General features: G+C 43.8%; 1 protein-coding gene across 3 annotated transcripts in view; it reads right to left on the reverse strand.

The window, feature by feature from the left end:
* Positions 1–8,991, reverse strand: part of LOC103030154 (nucleosome-remodeling factor subunit BPTF) — a 64,225-nt gene extending 55,234 nt beyond the window's left edge. For 2 of the 3 annotated variants that reach the window (XM_022675593.2, XM_022675592.2), the window contains exons 1-4: positions 8,136–8,990; positions 6,517–6,990; positions 3,299–3,647; positions 2,496–2,716 (exon numbers count right to left, since the gene is read on the reverse strand). In XM_022675593.2, the coding sequence (XP_022531314.2) occupies positions 2,496–2,716; positions 3,299–3,647; positions 6,517–6,990; positions 8,136–8,670 (1,579 nt within the window). In that variant the 5' untranslated portion in view covers positions 8,671–8,990. Of the gene's footprint in view, positions 1–2,495; positions 2,717–3,298; positions 3,648–6,516; positions 6,991–8,135 lie in introns of all 3 variants that reach the window. The other variant, XM_022675590.2, reaches the window with a different exon arrangement.
* Between the last annotated feature and the right edge of the window lie 5,066 nt (positions 8,992–14,057).

Consider the following 14,057-nt stretch of genomic DNA (forward strand, 5'->3'; position numbering starts at 1 on the left):
ACAAAGCACAAAGCAGACAATTGGGGGGATAGCTGGTATGGGGGCTGTGTTACTGATAACAGTATTAGCATCTCAAAGAGAGCTGATACCATGCTTTGTGAGTATAGCCCACTAATTTCCCTCCTTTTTCCAAAGAGTCAATCCGAATGGAAAACTAACAAGTGCAGTGATAACAGGAGACAATGCTAAGTAAATGTGCCAGTGTGGCTGACTGACAACAGACTAAACATTTTAATAAACAGTATATACGCAGCAACTTGAGGTAAGTGATATTCTATATTATAGTTTAATATACTGAACAAACTACACTCAAACAATAACAGTATAAATGGTTACTGTTGGAAAGCCTGTTCATTTCCCTTTTAAATTGTTCCACAATTGTTAGAAACAAGCATTTGCGGGATGCGCAGCAGAGTGGGTTGTGCCCATAAAAATTTGTCTGTGGCAAAATTGTGGCATTATTTGGAGTGAGCGCCAGTACCATCTCCAGATTGAAGGCCAAATTATATCTCTAAAAGGGGATGTAAGAGACAGGTTGTACAGTAGGCATCCCAACAAGATTGTCAAAAAACAAATGAGTTAATGGCAAAATAAGCTGTTTGGCATTGGCAGAGAGGATTTGGCATATTTATCATGGGAGCAACCCACAGCTCTGTTGCTCATCCCACATACGCATGTTCCTTACAAATGTGGCTCCATTTAAAAGGGAAATTAACAGGCTTTCCAGCATTGATACAAAGAAATAATCTACCAAACATAAATTTTATTACTGTTTGTTCTAATATTTATATTTACTTTTACTGTTTTAATGTTTTTTTTGCCAAATTATTTGTTTTACATTTTTTATTTTGTTTTATATTATTTTACTTTTGATAAGTTTTTGTTTCTGTCTACTGAATGTTTGAAACTCTTATATTTATAGTAATTTTTTTTGTTGCCGTAGTAACCAATAGGGCTGCAACGATTAGTCAATGAAATTTGTCGACTAATCTTTAATTTGTAACAGTACAGCAAAAGATAAGTGCTGGGGACAGAAGTGCAATGGGAGATAGGTAAATGGTCCACTGTTAACACTCAACTTAGTCTGTGTCTCCAAAAGTGCCCAAACACAACAGATTGCAATTATCACTATTTATCAGTACTTCAAACGTTAACAACAACACCTAGACATTTAAATGCCTTTTTTAATCGCAACTGGTGTACAGTCAACAACCTTCACCTGAATGTGGACAAGACAAAGGAAATGGTTGTTGACTTCAGGAGAGCACAACACACCCACTCTCCACTCAACATCGACGGGTCCTCTGTGGAGATTGTTAAGAGCACCAAGTTCCTTGGTGTCCACTTAGCAGATAACCTCACCTGGACCCTGAACACCAGCTCTACAGCCAAGAAAGCCCAGCAGCGTCTCTACTTCCTCCGGAAGCTGAGAAAGGCCCGTCTCCCTCCACCCATTCTCACACTCTTCTATAGAGGGACCATTGAGAGCATCCTGAGCAGCTGCATCACTGCCTGGTTTGGGACCTGCACCGTCTCTGACCGCAAGACCCTCCAGCATATTGTGAGGACAGCTGAGAGGATCATTGGCGTCTCTCTCTCCTCCATCACGGACATCTACACCACCCGCAGCATCCGCAAAGCAACCAGCATTGTGAATGACCCCACCCATCCCTCACACAAACTGTTCTCCCTCCTGCCTTCGGGAAGAAGGTACCGCAGCATCCGGTCCAGCACGACCAGATTCTGCAACAGCTTCTACCCCCAAGCCATCAGACTCCTCAACTGCAGAGACTGAACTGATGTTTTTTCTGTACATGCACACACTCTTACCCCAGAAAATGGAAAGCACTAAAAACCCTACTACCTCACTGGACTCTATTGCACACTGTGTAATAGAGGTAATTACTACCTCACTGGTCTTTTTTGCACACTTTTTGCACACTGCATAACTTGCACACTGTCTTGTTATTTATTATTCTTTGTCTGTATTGTGTTGTATTGTCTGTCTGCACTTTTGTACTGTTGCACTATTGTTCTGTATACACTGTGTTTATGTGCACCATGGTCCCTGGAGGAACGTTGTTTCGTTTCACTGTGTACTCTGTATATAGCTGAAATGACAATAAAAACCACTTTGACACTTTGACACTTAAATGTCAGCTTTTTCTTCTGTTTTTAGAGATGGAGAACATGGCAGAAATAATCGTTGACTAATCGAAAAAAAGAATCATCAGATTAGTCGACTACCAAAATAATCATTAGTTGCAGCCATAATGTGATATTGTTTTAGGGCCATAACACTCACCCCTAATTACTACTAATGCAATGACTACTAATAATAATAATATTGAATGATCACAGTACACATAACAAGAGACACCCAAAATAAAATCCAAATTAAACATATTACTCTAAATGAAACTAAATCAGCAGGCAGAAGAGTAAATCAGCTGAGAATATAATGAGAACAGCACAGTGATTGTTGGCAGTCTTACCATTGGCAGCAGTGAGGTAGCACTTATTGTTCCCGCGAGCCTTGTTGGTGAGCTCCTCTGTGATATCCATGTGTGTGTGGATCTCCTCCCGAAGCTCGTCCACCGTGCGGTACAGCTGCTTCTCCCACTTCGTTTTATCCAGCACCTCCAGCAGCTCCGCCAGCTGTACCTTTGTACTGTAATACCAGATGGTTTTGTTTTCATGCTCTCCATCCTCTTCACTGTTGAAGTAAAGGTAGAAAAGAGCATTGTGGGTTATGCAGTTTACTTTATTCGAGTAAGCATATGATGAGTAAGCATCCTAAAGACAATCTGCCGGAGTGGATTAAACCAAAAAAAGTCGATTGATATTCTTCGCTCCTGGGCTACCCCTACATTTGAGGAGTTCCATTTAGTTTTACTTCACTGATGTTAATACAAATCATGCTTTAAGCTCCCTCCATGAAAGGCCTTAGACATGTGCTTGTTGAAAAGATGAAGTAAAAGAAGAACATGGATTGAGGAGGGGGAATAGTTTTACAGGATTTTTCACTAACATGACCAACAGCTCTGAAGAGAGATTTTGTGCAGCTTCACCAAAGTTACATAGTGCGGTAGCAGCCTTCAGCAGCATAGATGCCATTGTCCTTATTATAGTCAGTGTACAATCAACATGATTCTAAAGCTGTTAATTTAAGTAGATCTTTAAAAAGACCTTTCTGCTTTCTGTTCCACCCAAAAAGCACAGTAGACTAAAAACATATTTATAAACACATTCGCTGTATCAATGTAAACTAGTTAGTTGTTGCAAAGTTAAGACTTACACAATGACCCTGCGGGTGAGAAACCAGTACTTCCTCCGGTGGCGATCGAATCCGATTGGCTCCTGTCTGATGTAGGGGCGGGTCTTCTGGCTCTCAGTAATGCTGTCGCACACACCTGGAACCCGGTGCGCCACACACACCTCACACTGCCACTCCTCCTCCGGCACTGCCTTCAGGGGTGGCCGTACACAGTCCAGATGATACACAGCAGAGCAGGTTTCACAACACAGCAGGTCACCCAGGCTATGGCACACACGACAGTGGTCATCATACTGGATCACACCCTCTGACATCAGCTCCTCTCGAGCACGGTTAGTGGCCAGAAACTGATCCACCAGGAACTGTAGGACTAAAAGCAGAAGATTCAGAAGAAAACCATTCATGAACTAATCTCTAAACAATACTAAGGTAAAAAAAAAATTAAAAATCTGTTCGCCTGCATTGTGTTTGGTGATGTAAGGCTCGGATGGAGCTGCTCGGCTATGGCAACCTATTCCATGAAGCTCTCTACGCACGGTTCATGAGATAACCTTAAGCCACATGAAGTTGGTAGGTAGAAGGTAGCCTCTGCACACGATGTGCTTTAGCATCCAATGACCCTTCTCTGTTTTTTTACATTGAAAGAGGGAGCTGCTTTCGTGCCCAATCACTTACACTTTATTGTGATATCACTGGCAGTTGACTGGAATATTTAGTAGTGAGGAAATTTCATGACTTGCACAGGTGCTGCATCCTATCACGGTAACACGCTAGAATTCATTGAGCTCCTGACTCATTCTTTCAGTAATGTTTGTAAAAGTAGTCCACGTGCCAAGGTGCTTGGCTTTATACAATTGTGTCCATGGAAGTGACTGGAACCTGACTTCAATTATTTTGATGGCTAAGCGAATATGTTTGGCAAAAAGTGTGTATGACCCCTGTCCTTTCACAACAGTGAGTCACATATATTATATCTACATATCTCTACCAGTTACTGTATAGACGAATTGTATTATATATGCATGACTGTATGCAAGATAATTCGTATATACAGTCAATGGTTGAGTTCCTCTCCAAATGACTGTATAAGATCACAGATACAGATCAAATATACAGTCAGTGGTTCCGCTTTTCTTTGACTGCACTTGTCACTCATTTATACAATTAATGGGCTGTCAATTAATGTATGTTAGAGTCCTTAAATGATAGGGGGTTATAGTTTATTAGTTTATTTATTTATTAAAGAAGAAAGCTTATGTGAGATAGACTTAAAAAAACATGATAACGAGTGCAAACTTTTGTTGAATAGCCAACCTCTGTTCACCCTCAGCATTTCAAAATACAATACTTTTAGCTCCCAACAAGCTAACAATGCTAGGAATACGGGCATAGTGTTGCATATGAAAAGAAATTGCAATTTGTACACCACCTTAAGGGAGTAGTCTGGGTGCCCCCATCATGAAAATTTAGTCACGATAATGTATGCATAAGTAGGATAGTGGAACAGACTTCTGTTGAAATGCATGAATAATACAGAGATATATTTAAAAACAGCTAGAATTCAGACATTTCCAAAACAAATTATTTTGCAGTCCGTTATTCTATATCAGGGGGCAACTTGACAAAAGTTTGTTCTCGTCATCATGTTTCACTACAATCCAAGTCCATTTTACAACTAATCTCTAATTTTCCAGCTTTAAAATACCAAACGAATTTTTGTTGACACAAAGGAGCTGTTTGCTCATTCTTTATGTTCAGAATATACTCAGCTACAACATTCAGTTCATGTCATGTCAATGATCATGTCTTTCTGGGTGTATGGTTTTGACAGCAACGGGTCACATAAAATTGAACAGGATGTGTTTAATTCTCTAAAAATTACTTAATTGAGAAAAAAGACAGGCAGAAGTGATAGCTTTATATACACACATTTGTTTGTGACATCTGTTAAATAATGAATTGTGTTTACATTTGGGGTGGGCGATATGGCCATAAAATAATATCACGATATTTCATGGTATTATCACAATTAGGGGTGGGCCATATCGTATCGTATGCGATAATATCGCCAATATTTTTGAATATCGTGAACAATATTTTACCCTGAAATATCGTGCCATATCACCCACCCCTAATTATCACATCAGGATAATACTTTTTGCTGTTTTTAGCAAAAGAAAAATTCCAACTGTTCTCATTTTTCATTATATATCTACTAGTGACAGATTATATCTGTCCAGTATCATTCATTGTATTATTTATACTTTAATCCTGGATATATGGAGATATTTGGAGTGCACTATTAGGATCATGACATTCTGGATCATTGACTTCTGTTACAAATCTGATAAAATTCTTGTATTTTTTAATATCTCAGTTAAGGGTGTGCCATATCATATGCAATAATAACATTTAATTTTCATTTTGTTGCAGTAGCATATTCTTGAAATAATTTTAATTTGAGTGTTTTGTTGTATCGCCAAGAGTATCGTTATCGCAAAAATACCATGAAATATCGTGATATTATTTTATGGCCATATCGCCCACCCCTAATCTCGATAACAATACTTTTGATGATATGACAAAAAAAATAAAAAACACACTACTGTAACACAACAAAACTTACATTTTATTATTGTATACGATATGATATTGCACACCTCTAACTAAGAAATAAAAAAAACAAGAATTTTAGCAGATTTGTAACAGAAGTCAATGATTCAGAATGTCATGATACTACTAATAATAATGCACTGCAAATATCTCCATATATTCAGGATTAAAGTAAAATAAGTGATACTGAACAGATATAATCTGTCTCTAGTAGATATTTAATAGGAAATGAGAACAGTGTGATTTTTTTCTTTTGCTTAAAACAGCCACAAAAGTAGTACCCTGATGTGATAATTAGGGGTGAGTGTTATGGCACGATATTTCAGGGTATAATATCGTTCATGATATTCAAAAATGTTGACGATTTTATTGCGTACGATATGATATGGCACACCCCTAGTATACATATATAGACTGTATGAACTGGTAATAAATGTGTGCTTAGGAGTTTGTTTGTTTACACTCATAAAAAAATTTTGTCCCCAATATTCAAAAATAGACAGTAAAAAATAGGTTTCTGGTCTCTTAAGAACTTTCTTGTATTTCACAAAAAAATATTATTTGTTTTAGATAATATTGCCCCTTTTCTCTCTACAACACTTCTCTACACATACACACACCCTCACCTTTCAGCTTGCTCTCCAGAGGTTCGCAGGGGTAATCCTCTACATCCAAGAACTTCAGAACATGAATGAACTCATGGTCACTCTCACAGTACGCCCGCACCACCGCAGGCCACGTCATTCCATCCATGAAATACAGAGTTGAGTTTACGCTGTCTTTTAGGTCGGTGGGGCCGAAGCTGGTGTTAGAGGTGTCCTCCTCGCTTAGGATGGCCTTCAGCAGAGATATGTGTGTTTCAGCCAGCAGTGTGCACTGCTCCTGTCCCGACAGAGCGGAACAGAAATCCTCAAAGCGGAATGGAGAGAGACGCAGGACTGTGCTAAAGTTCCTCAGCACCTCGTAGATGGAGATTGCAGTGAGGAGGTGCGTCGCCGGGATCAGCAGGTCATCTGAGGTTTTGGGAAGGTCCAGAGGAGGAATATCTTTCTCCTCAAAGACAGGGGCACATGGACGGTACACTCGTGACCTCCTGCGACCTGATGTATTTAAAAGAAAGAAAAAAAGAAAGAAAGAAGAAAAGAAGGTTTAATCAGTCAGCTTTAATTGGCCAGATTTTGTTTATAAACAGCATTAATCTATCCGTTTATTATGTACAAATAATAATGCAGGTAAAGACAAATGGATGGTGACAGGATAATGGACAGATACAGACAGAAAGAATAACATATATAGATACACAGGTAGAGAAACTACAAAGCAAAAACAATAGAAACAGAAGACAAACGAAACTTGGTACTTTGCTAATACAAGTTCAGAGCTTTTAATTTGTAACATTTTTACTGTTTTATTGAAAACAAAAAAACACTCACAGCTTATCACCCATGTGAGCGGCACAACACAAGACACTGTGCTCAACCCATGATGGATTATGTGCAGTCCAACCAAGAATTCGTATACAGATGCCTTCAGTGTACCTACTCTGTGAAAGTGCACCTGTATTGTGCAAAAAAAGCCTTAGCCTCAGCCTGATCATCTGTGATTCCTTGCAGTTTACCTTTCGGTGATACATCACTGATATCAATGACTGATAGACATTCCTCTACATTTTCCCCCAATTAACTGATCCTTTCATTCTTGTATTGTAATCACTTTTATTGCCATCATTACATTCACACACAAATAGATAGGGAGAGTGTGTTACTGTGTGAGAGACAAGCAGAAAGAGAGAGAAAATGTGACTGTGTGTGTGAGAGACAATCAGGGAAAGAGTAAGTGAGTGTGTGTACAAAACAAACAAACAGATAGAAAGCGAGAGAGGGAAAGAGTGTATGTGTGTAAGAGAGAAAGAGAAAGAGAGAGAGCGATAGAGAAAGTGAGCGTAAGTGTCTAAAAGTGAGAACATGAGTGTGAGGAGTGAGAAAAGTGAGAGTGTGTGAGAGAATGTGAGTGTATGAAAGAGAGAGAATGTGAGTGTGTATGAGAGAATGAGTGTGTGTGAGAGAGTGTGGGAGAGAGAATGTGAGTGTGTGAAAGAAAATGAGTGAATGTTTGTGTGAGAGTGAGAGAGTGTGTTGGTAAAAGTCAGAGGGAGAGGGAGAGAGAGAGAGAAATAAACTGACAGTGTAAGAGAATGTGAGACTAAGCGAGTGTGTAAGAGTGAGAATGTCAGAGTTGCTAGTACCTGGAGTGTTTCCCTGCAAGATGCTCTCCTCGTCCTCTTCCTCCGCCACATAATCCGGCCCGTCATCATCATCCATCACTTCATCATCATCTTCATCTCCATCTCCATCCTCACCTCTGTAATCATACTCATAATCGGACTCGCGTGTAAACTCCTCCTCCTCTTCATACTCCTCTTCCTCCTCGGAGCGCAGGCACCCCACCTCCTCCTCACTGTCCCGGTCATCGTACTCCACTTTCCCCGCTGTCCGCCTCCCTCTGCCTCCGCCGCGGCTCCAGCCTCTCCCCCTGCCCGCCTCCACTCTCCTCTTCCTCCCCTTCCACTTCCACCGCCGCCCCCTGGAGCTGTACTGGGCTTCCCCCGCGCCCAGCACAATCTCCCGCGAGTCCCGCGCCGTGACCCCCTTGCTGCCCCGGCCGCGGCCTCTGCCGCCCCTGCTGCCTCTGCCCCTTCTACCCTGGGCACCCCGTGCTGGTGCTGCGGGACCCTCCCGTGTAAGACCGGGCATTCCCAGCCTGCCTCTCCGCCCCCTCATTCTTCTTATTTACCCTCTTTCTGCCTCTATAATAACAACTGTTATTATTGTTGTTATTAATTTCAGCCGTTTTTCTTTACTCCTTCCGCGCTTTCAACTGAACGGAAATCCGAGCAAGACACCTCGGCACCCTCCACCGAAGTGTCCGCCGCTCCCACACCGAAGCACCGGACTCGATTTTTGGCCGAAGCTCAAACTGAACGTCCGGCGTCCCGCTCCGGCTCTCCTGCAGCCGCCATCTTTCCTTTCCCCTCTTTCCCTACAGCAGGGCCTACGACCAGGGGTCACGTGACGAGCTCTGGCGAACACACAGGCTGTTATCCGATTGGCGCCCGTGCAGCCTGTCGCCTAGTACACTACCTAGTGCGCTAGAAAGATGCAGTCCTGGTGGTGCCTGTTACCCACGCATGTCCAATATTTTCTTAAGTATGACTTAAATAATTTTATGTGAAAATACAAGAATTTCTATATTTTTTTCATGTTTTAGACGCACTACTCTGCACTGGAGGTTCTAGGGGCGGGGTCACAAGGACATTGGCCCCAGCTTAAAACGTATTGACCACCCTGAAGTGTCCCTGTCTAAAATCCACAAAAGCCATAAAAACACAAAAATTAAAGCAAAGACTGGCAAAAATCCAAACGCAAATAACTTTCAAATTGCTGCAAAGAATAATAAAGTAACCAATTATATTGATATAACATTCTGTTTTTATTTTACTTTGAGTTTTGTTTGCATTTTTGTGTAACTTTTGCCACAAAATCACCTCCATAGATTTACCACGTGGTCCCCCTATGAATAACGTGGCCCCTGGACGCCCCCTTACTCTCCTTTCTAAAAATCCTAGAACCTCCACAGATCCTCTGTGTAGTGAATTTAATGTTTATTGATGAGATGACAATTGTTCTGTATTAAGCCACTTGGCAGGACGAAAACTACAGAGACCCTAATGCATTAAGGTAGGAACATAACTCTGAATAATTTATTACATTTAATTAATCAAGAAAAACGTTTACTAAACTGATAAAACAATTCATTAAAGGAAACCATTTGTGCCAAAAAGGATATTTTTTTACATTGATACTCTGGGGCACCATGAAAACATCCCTGAGCATCTGTAGTGTTGTAAAAACGTCTTCTCAGTGGGTTGTGTTCCAGTCATTATTATAATGTATTGTGGCGTGGAAGAGGAAGGAAGACCCGTGAGACTCATGCTAAATGCTCAACAGCTCCTTTATTAAACAGAGATATTTGGAGTGCACTATTAGGTTCCGCTTTTCTTTGACTGCACTTGTCACTCATTTATACAATTAATGGGCTGTCAATTAATGTATGTTAGAGTCCTTAAATGATAGGTGGTTATAGTTTATTAGTTTATTTATTTATTAAAGAAGAAAGCTTATGTGAGATAGACTTAAAAAAACATGATAACGAGTGCAAACTTTTGTTGAATAGCCAACCTCTGTTCACCCTCAGCATTTCAAAATACAATACTTTTAGCTCCCAACAAGCTAACAATGCTAGGAATACGGGCATAGTGTTGCATATGAAAAGAAATTGCAATTTGTACACCACCTTAAGGGAGTAGTCTGGGTGCCCCCATCATGAAAATTTAGTCACGATAATGTATGCATAAGTAGGATAGTGGAACAGACTTCTGTTGAAATGCATGAATAATACAGAGATATATTTAAAAACAGCTAGAATTCAGACATTTCCAAAACAAATTATTTTGCAGTCCGTTATTCTATATCAGGGGGCAACTTGACAAAAGTTTGTTCTCGTCATCATGTTTCACTACAATCCAAGTCCATTTTACAACTAATCTCTAATTTTCCAGCTTTAAAATACCAAACGAATTTTTGTTGACACAAAGGAGCTGTTTGCTCATTCTTTATGTTCAGAATATACTCAGCTACAACATTCAGTTCATGTCATGTCAATGATCATGTCTTTCTGGGTGTATGGTTTTGACAGCACACAACGGGTCACATAAAATTTAACAGGATGTGTTTAATTCTCTAAAAATTACTTAATTGAGAAAAAAGACAGGCAGAAGTAATAGCTTTATATACACACATTTGTTTGTGACATCTGTTAAATAATGAATTGTGTTTACATTTGGGGTGGGCGATATGGCCATAAAATAATATCACGATATTTCATGGTATTATCACAATTAGGGGTGGGCCATATCGTATCGTATGCGATAATATCGCCAATATTTTTGAATATCGTGAACAATATTTTACCCTGAAATATCGTGCCATATCACCCACCCCTAATTATCACATCAGGATAATACTTTTTGCTGTTTTTAGCAAAAGAAAAATTCCAACTGTTCTCATTTTTCATTATATATCTACTAGTGACAGATTATATCTGTCCAGTATCATTCATTGTATTATTTATACTTTAATCCTGGATATATGGAGATATTTGGAGTGCACTATTAGGATCATGACATTCTGGATCATTGACTTCTGTTACAAATCTGATAAAATTCTTGTATTTTTTAATATCTCAGTTAAGGGTGTGCCATATCATATGCAATAATAACATTTAATTTTCATTTTGTTGCAGTAGCATATTCTTGAAATAATTTTAATTTGAGTGTTTTGTTGTATCGCCAAGAGTATCGTTATCGCAAAAATACCATGAAATATCGTGATATTATTTTAGGGCCATATCGCCCACCCCTAATCTCGATAACAATACTTTTGAATTTTAGCAACCCAGCTGTGTGTCTCCCAGATGGCAGATCCAGAGTGGTGCCCACCCTCTCTGCATAACCCCTCCCAAGGGAGATGCCCCACCCCTGTCATCCTCGCACACAGGAGAACATAAACATGCCTACAGGCAGCCACACACACAACCCAGAGCCGCCACATAGCCCCCCTCCCAAGGGTCGCAATCAGTCGCAAACAAAGTCATTAAGGCGGGCAGGCGGCCTCCGTGCCCGCGGCAGCCTGGAGGGGCCAGGCACAGCACCGCCTGCCAGCGGCTCCGAAGAGCCAGAGTACAGATCAGGCACGAGTGCAAGGCCGGCAGGTTCCGCACCACCGTCCACAGTGTCCGACAGTCTCGGCCTATAGGGGGCCAGCCTATCACGGTGCACAATCATAGCGCGTCTGCCCCACCGGATCTTATACACCACCTCCCCCAGCCTGGACAGCACCAAGCACGGACCCACCCAGGCCGACTGGAGCTTCGGGCACAGTCCCTTCTTCCGCTGAGGGTTATATAGCCAAACCCTCGCCCCCACCGCCAACGGGTCCCCAAAGCAGCGCGTGTCGTACGCACGCTTCTGCTTCTGCCCGGCAGCAGACTGGTTGGAGCGCGCTAGACGGTGCGCTAATTCCAGCGAAGACATAAGGTCTGAGACGAAAGTGGGCGTGTCCGAAGCGTACCCGCCCCCGTCAGGAGGCGCCCCAAAAGCCAGGGAGACCGGCGTCCTCAGTTCGCGCCCGAACATAAGCAGAGCCGGCATGAATCCCGTCGTCTCCTGCACAGCGGAGCGACAGGCCAGCAGCACTACCGGCAGGTGCCTGTCCCAGTCACTCTGGTTCTTGTCCGACACCATGGCCAACTGCGCCGCCAGCGTGCGGTTAAAACGTTCCACCAGTCCGTCACTCTGCGGATGAAGGGGCGTCGTCCTGGTCTTATGGATTCCCAGGATGCGGCAGACCTCTGCCATGACCTCCGACTCAAAATTTCTCCCCTGGTCACTGTGCAGTTCTTCCGGAACCCCGAATCTGCAAAAGAACTCCCGCACCAGGATATCCGCAGTAGTGACCGCCCCTTGGTCCGGCACCGCGTAGGCCTCTGGCCACTTCGTGTAATAGTCCATCGCCACCAGAACAAAGCGATTTCCAGAGTCCGTCACAGGAAAGGGGCCCAGCACGTCCACCCGCTCCATCGGGCTGCCGCACTGGTAAGGGTGAAGTGGGGCGCGGGGCGCCCTCGAGGGGCCCTTCTTGGCAGCGCACACGTCACAGCAGTGCATGAAGAGTTCCACGTCGGTTCTACACCCAGGCCAATAGAAGCGTTGCCTCAGGCGCTTCAGAGTCTTGGTGACACCAAAGTGCCCAGCCCCAGGTGACCCATGAACTCCCCGTAGGACCGATCCCCTAAGCGCCCGCGGTACCACCACCTGAAAAACGCGCCGCCCGTTCGCCGGATCCTCCCAGGTATGGCACAGCACGCCGTCGGACAAACTAAAACTAGCCCAGTTGGAGCGCAACGCCTTAGCAATCGGGCCCAGCGGCACCACCTCCCCCCACGACGGTGTGACGTTCGCACTGAGCGCGTGTACTGCCCACGATAATTCGAGATCCGCCCGTTGCGCATCGCGGAGCTGCTCTACGGACACCTGAGCCACCCCGACAGCGCCAGTAACATCCCCGGAGATTGCAGTGCAGCGTGCAGTCTCAGCAGATTTCTCCTCAGCACGAGCACAACGTTTGCAGTCGGCGGCCACACACGGCCGGCACGACAAAGCATCCGCGTTACTGTGGCCACGGCCCGGGCGGTGCACAACCTCAAAACGAAACTCCTGGAGTCTAGATAACCAGCGCGCGAGTTGGCCCTCGGGCTCGCGGAAACGCATGAGCCACTGTAGCGAGGCGTGGTCGGTGCACAGCAGAAAGGGCAACCCATACACGTACGCTCGGAAATGTTTAAGGCTTTCGACCACTGCGAGTAGTTCCCGGCGCGTTACGCAATAGTTGCGCTCCGCCTTGTCCAGGCGGCGGCTATAGTACGCTATTACACGCTCGGAGCCGTCCTGAACCTGCGACAGGACTGCTCCGAGGCTGTGGTTGCTCACATCAGTATCCACAATGAAACTCTCAGACACCTTCGGATACGCTAGAATCGGAGCATTGCACAGGCGGCTTTTTAGCTCCTCGAATGCCCGCTCCGCTTCGTCAGACCAGCGGAATTTCACACTAGGCTTAGTCAGAGCGCTGCCACGTCCGCGAACCCCCTAATAAACCACCTGTAATACGAGGCGAGCCCCACGAAGCTGCGAACCATTTTTGCGTCTCACGGCGTGGGCCAGTCACGGACCGCGTCCGTCTTTTTGGGATCGGTTTCCACACCAGCACCGCTCACTACGTGGCCCAGGAAGCTCACGCGCTGCCTTAGCAGATTACACTTTGCCGGATTGAGCTTCAGGTTAGCCGCCTGAATCGCGCCGAGCACCATTTCAAGGTGAGACAGTGCGGAGTCGAAGTCGGTTCCGCGCGCCAAGACATCATCCAAATGAACGACGCAGCACGACCGCGGAACCCCGCATAAAACATGCTCCATAAGATGCTCAAAAGTAGCCGGCGAGTTACACAATCCGAACGGAAGCACCGTGAAATGCCACAGGGCTGAGCCGAGC

The sequence above is a fragment of the Astyanax mexicanus genome, chromosome 5, assembly GCF_023375975.1.
Source record: "Astyanax mexicanus isolate ESR-SI-001 chromosome 5, AstMex3_surface, whole genome shotgun sequence".
NCBI lineage: Eukaryota > Metazoa > Chordata > Actinopteri > Characiformes > Acestrorhamphidae > Astyanax > Astyanax mexicanus.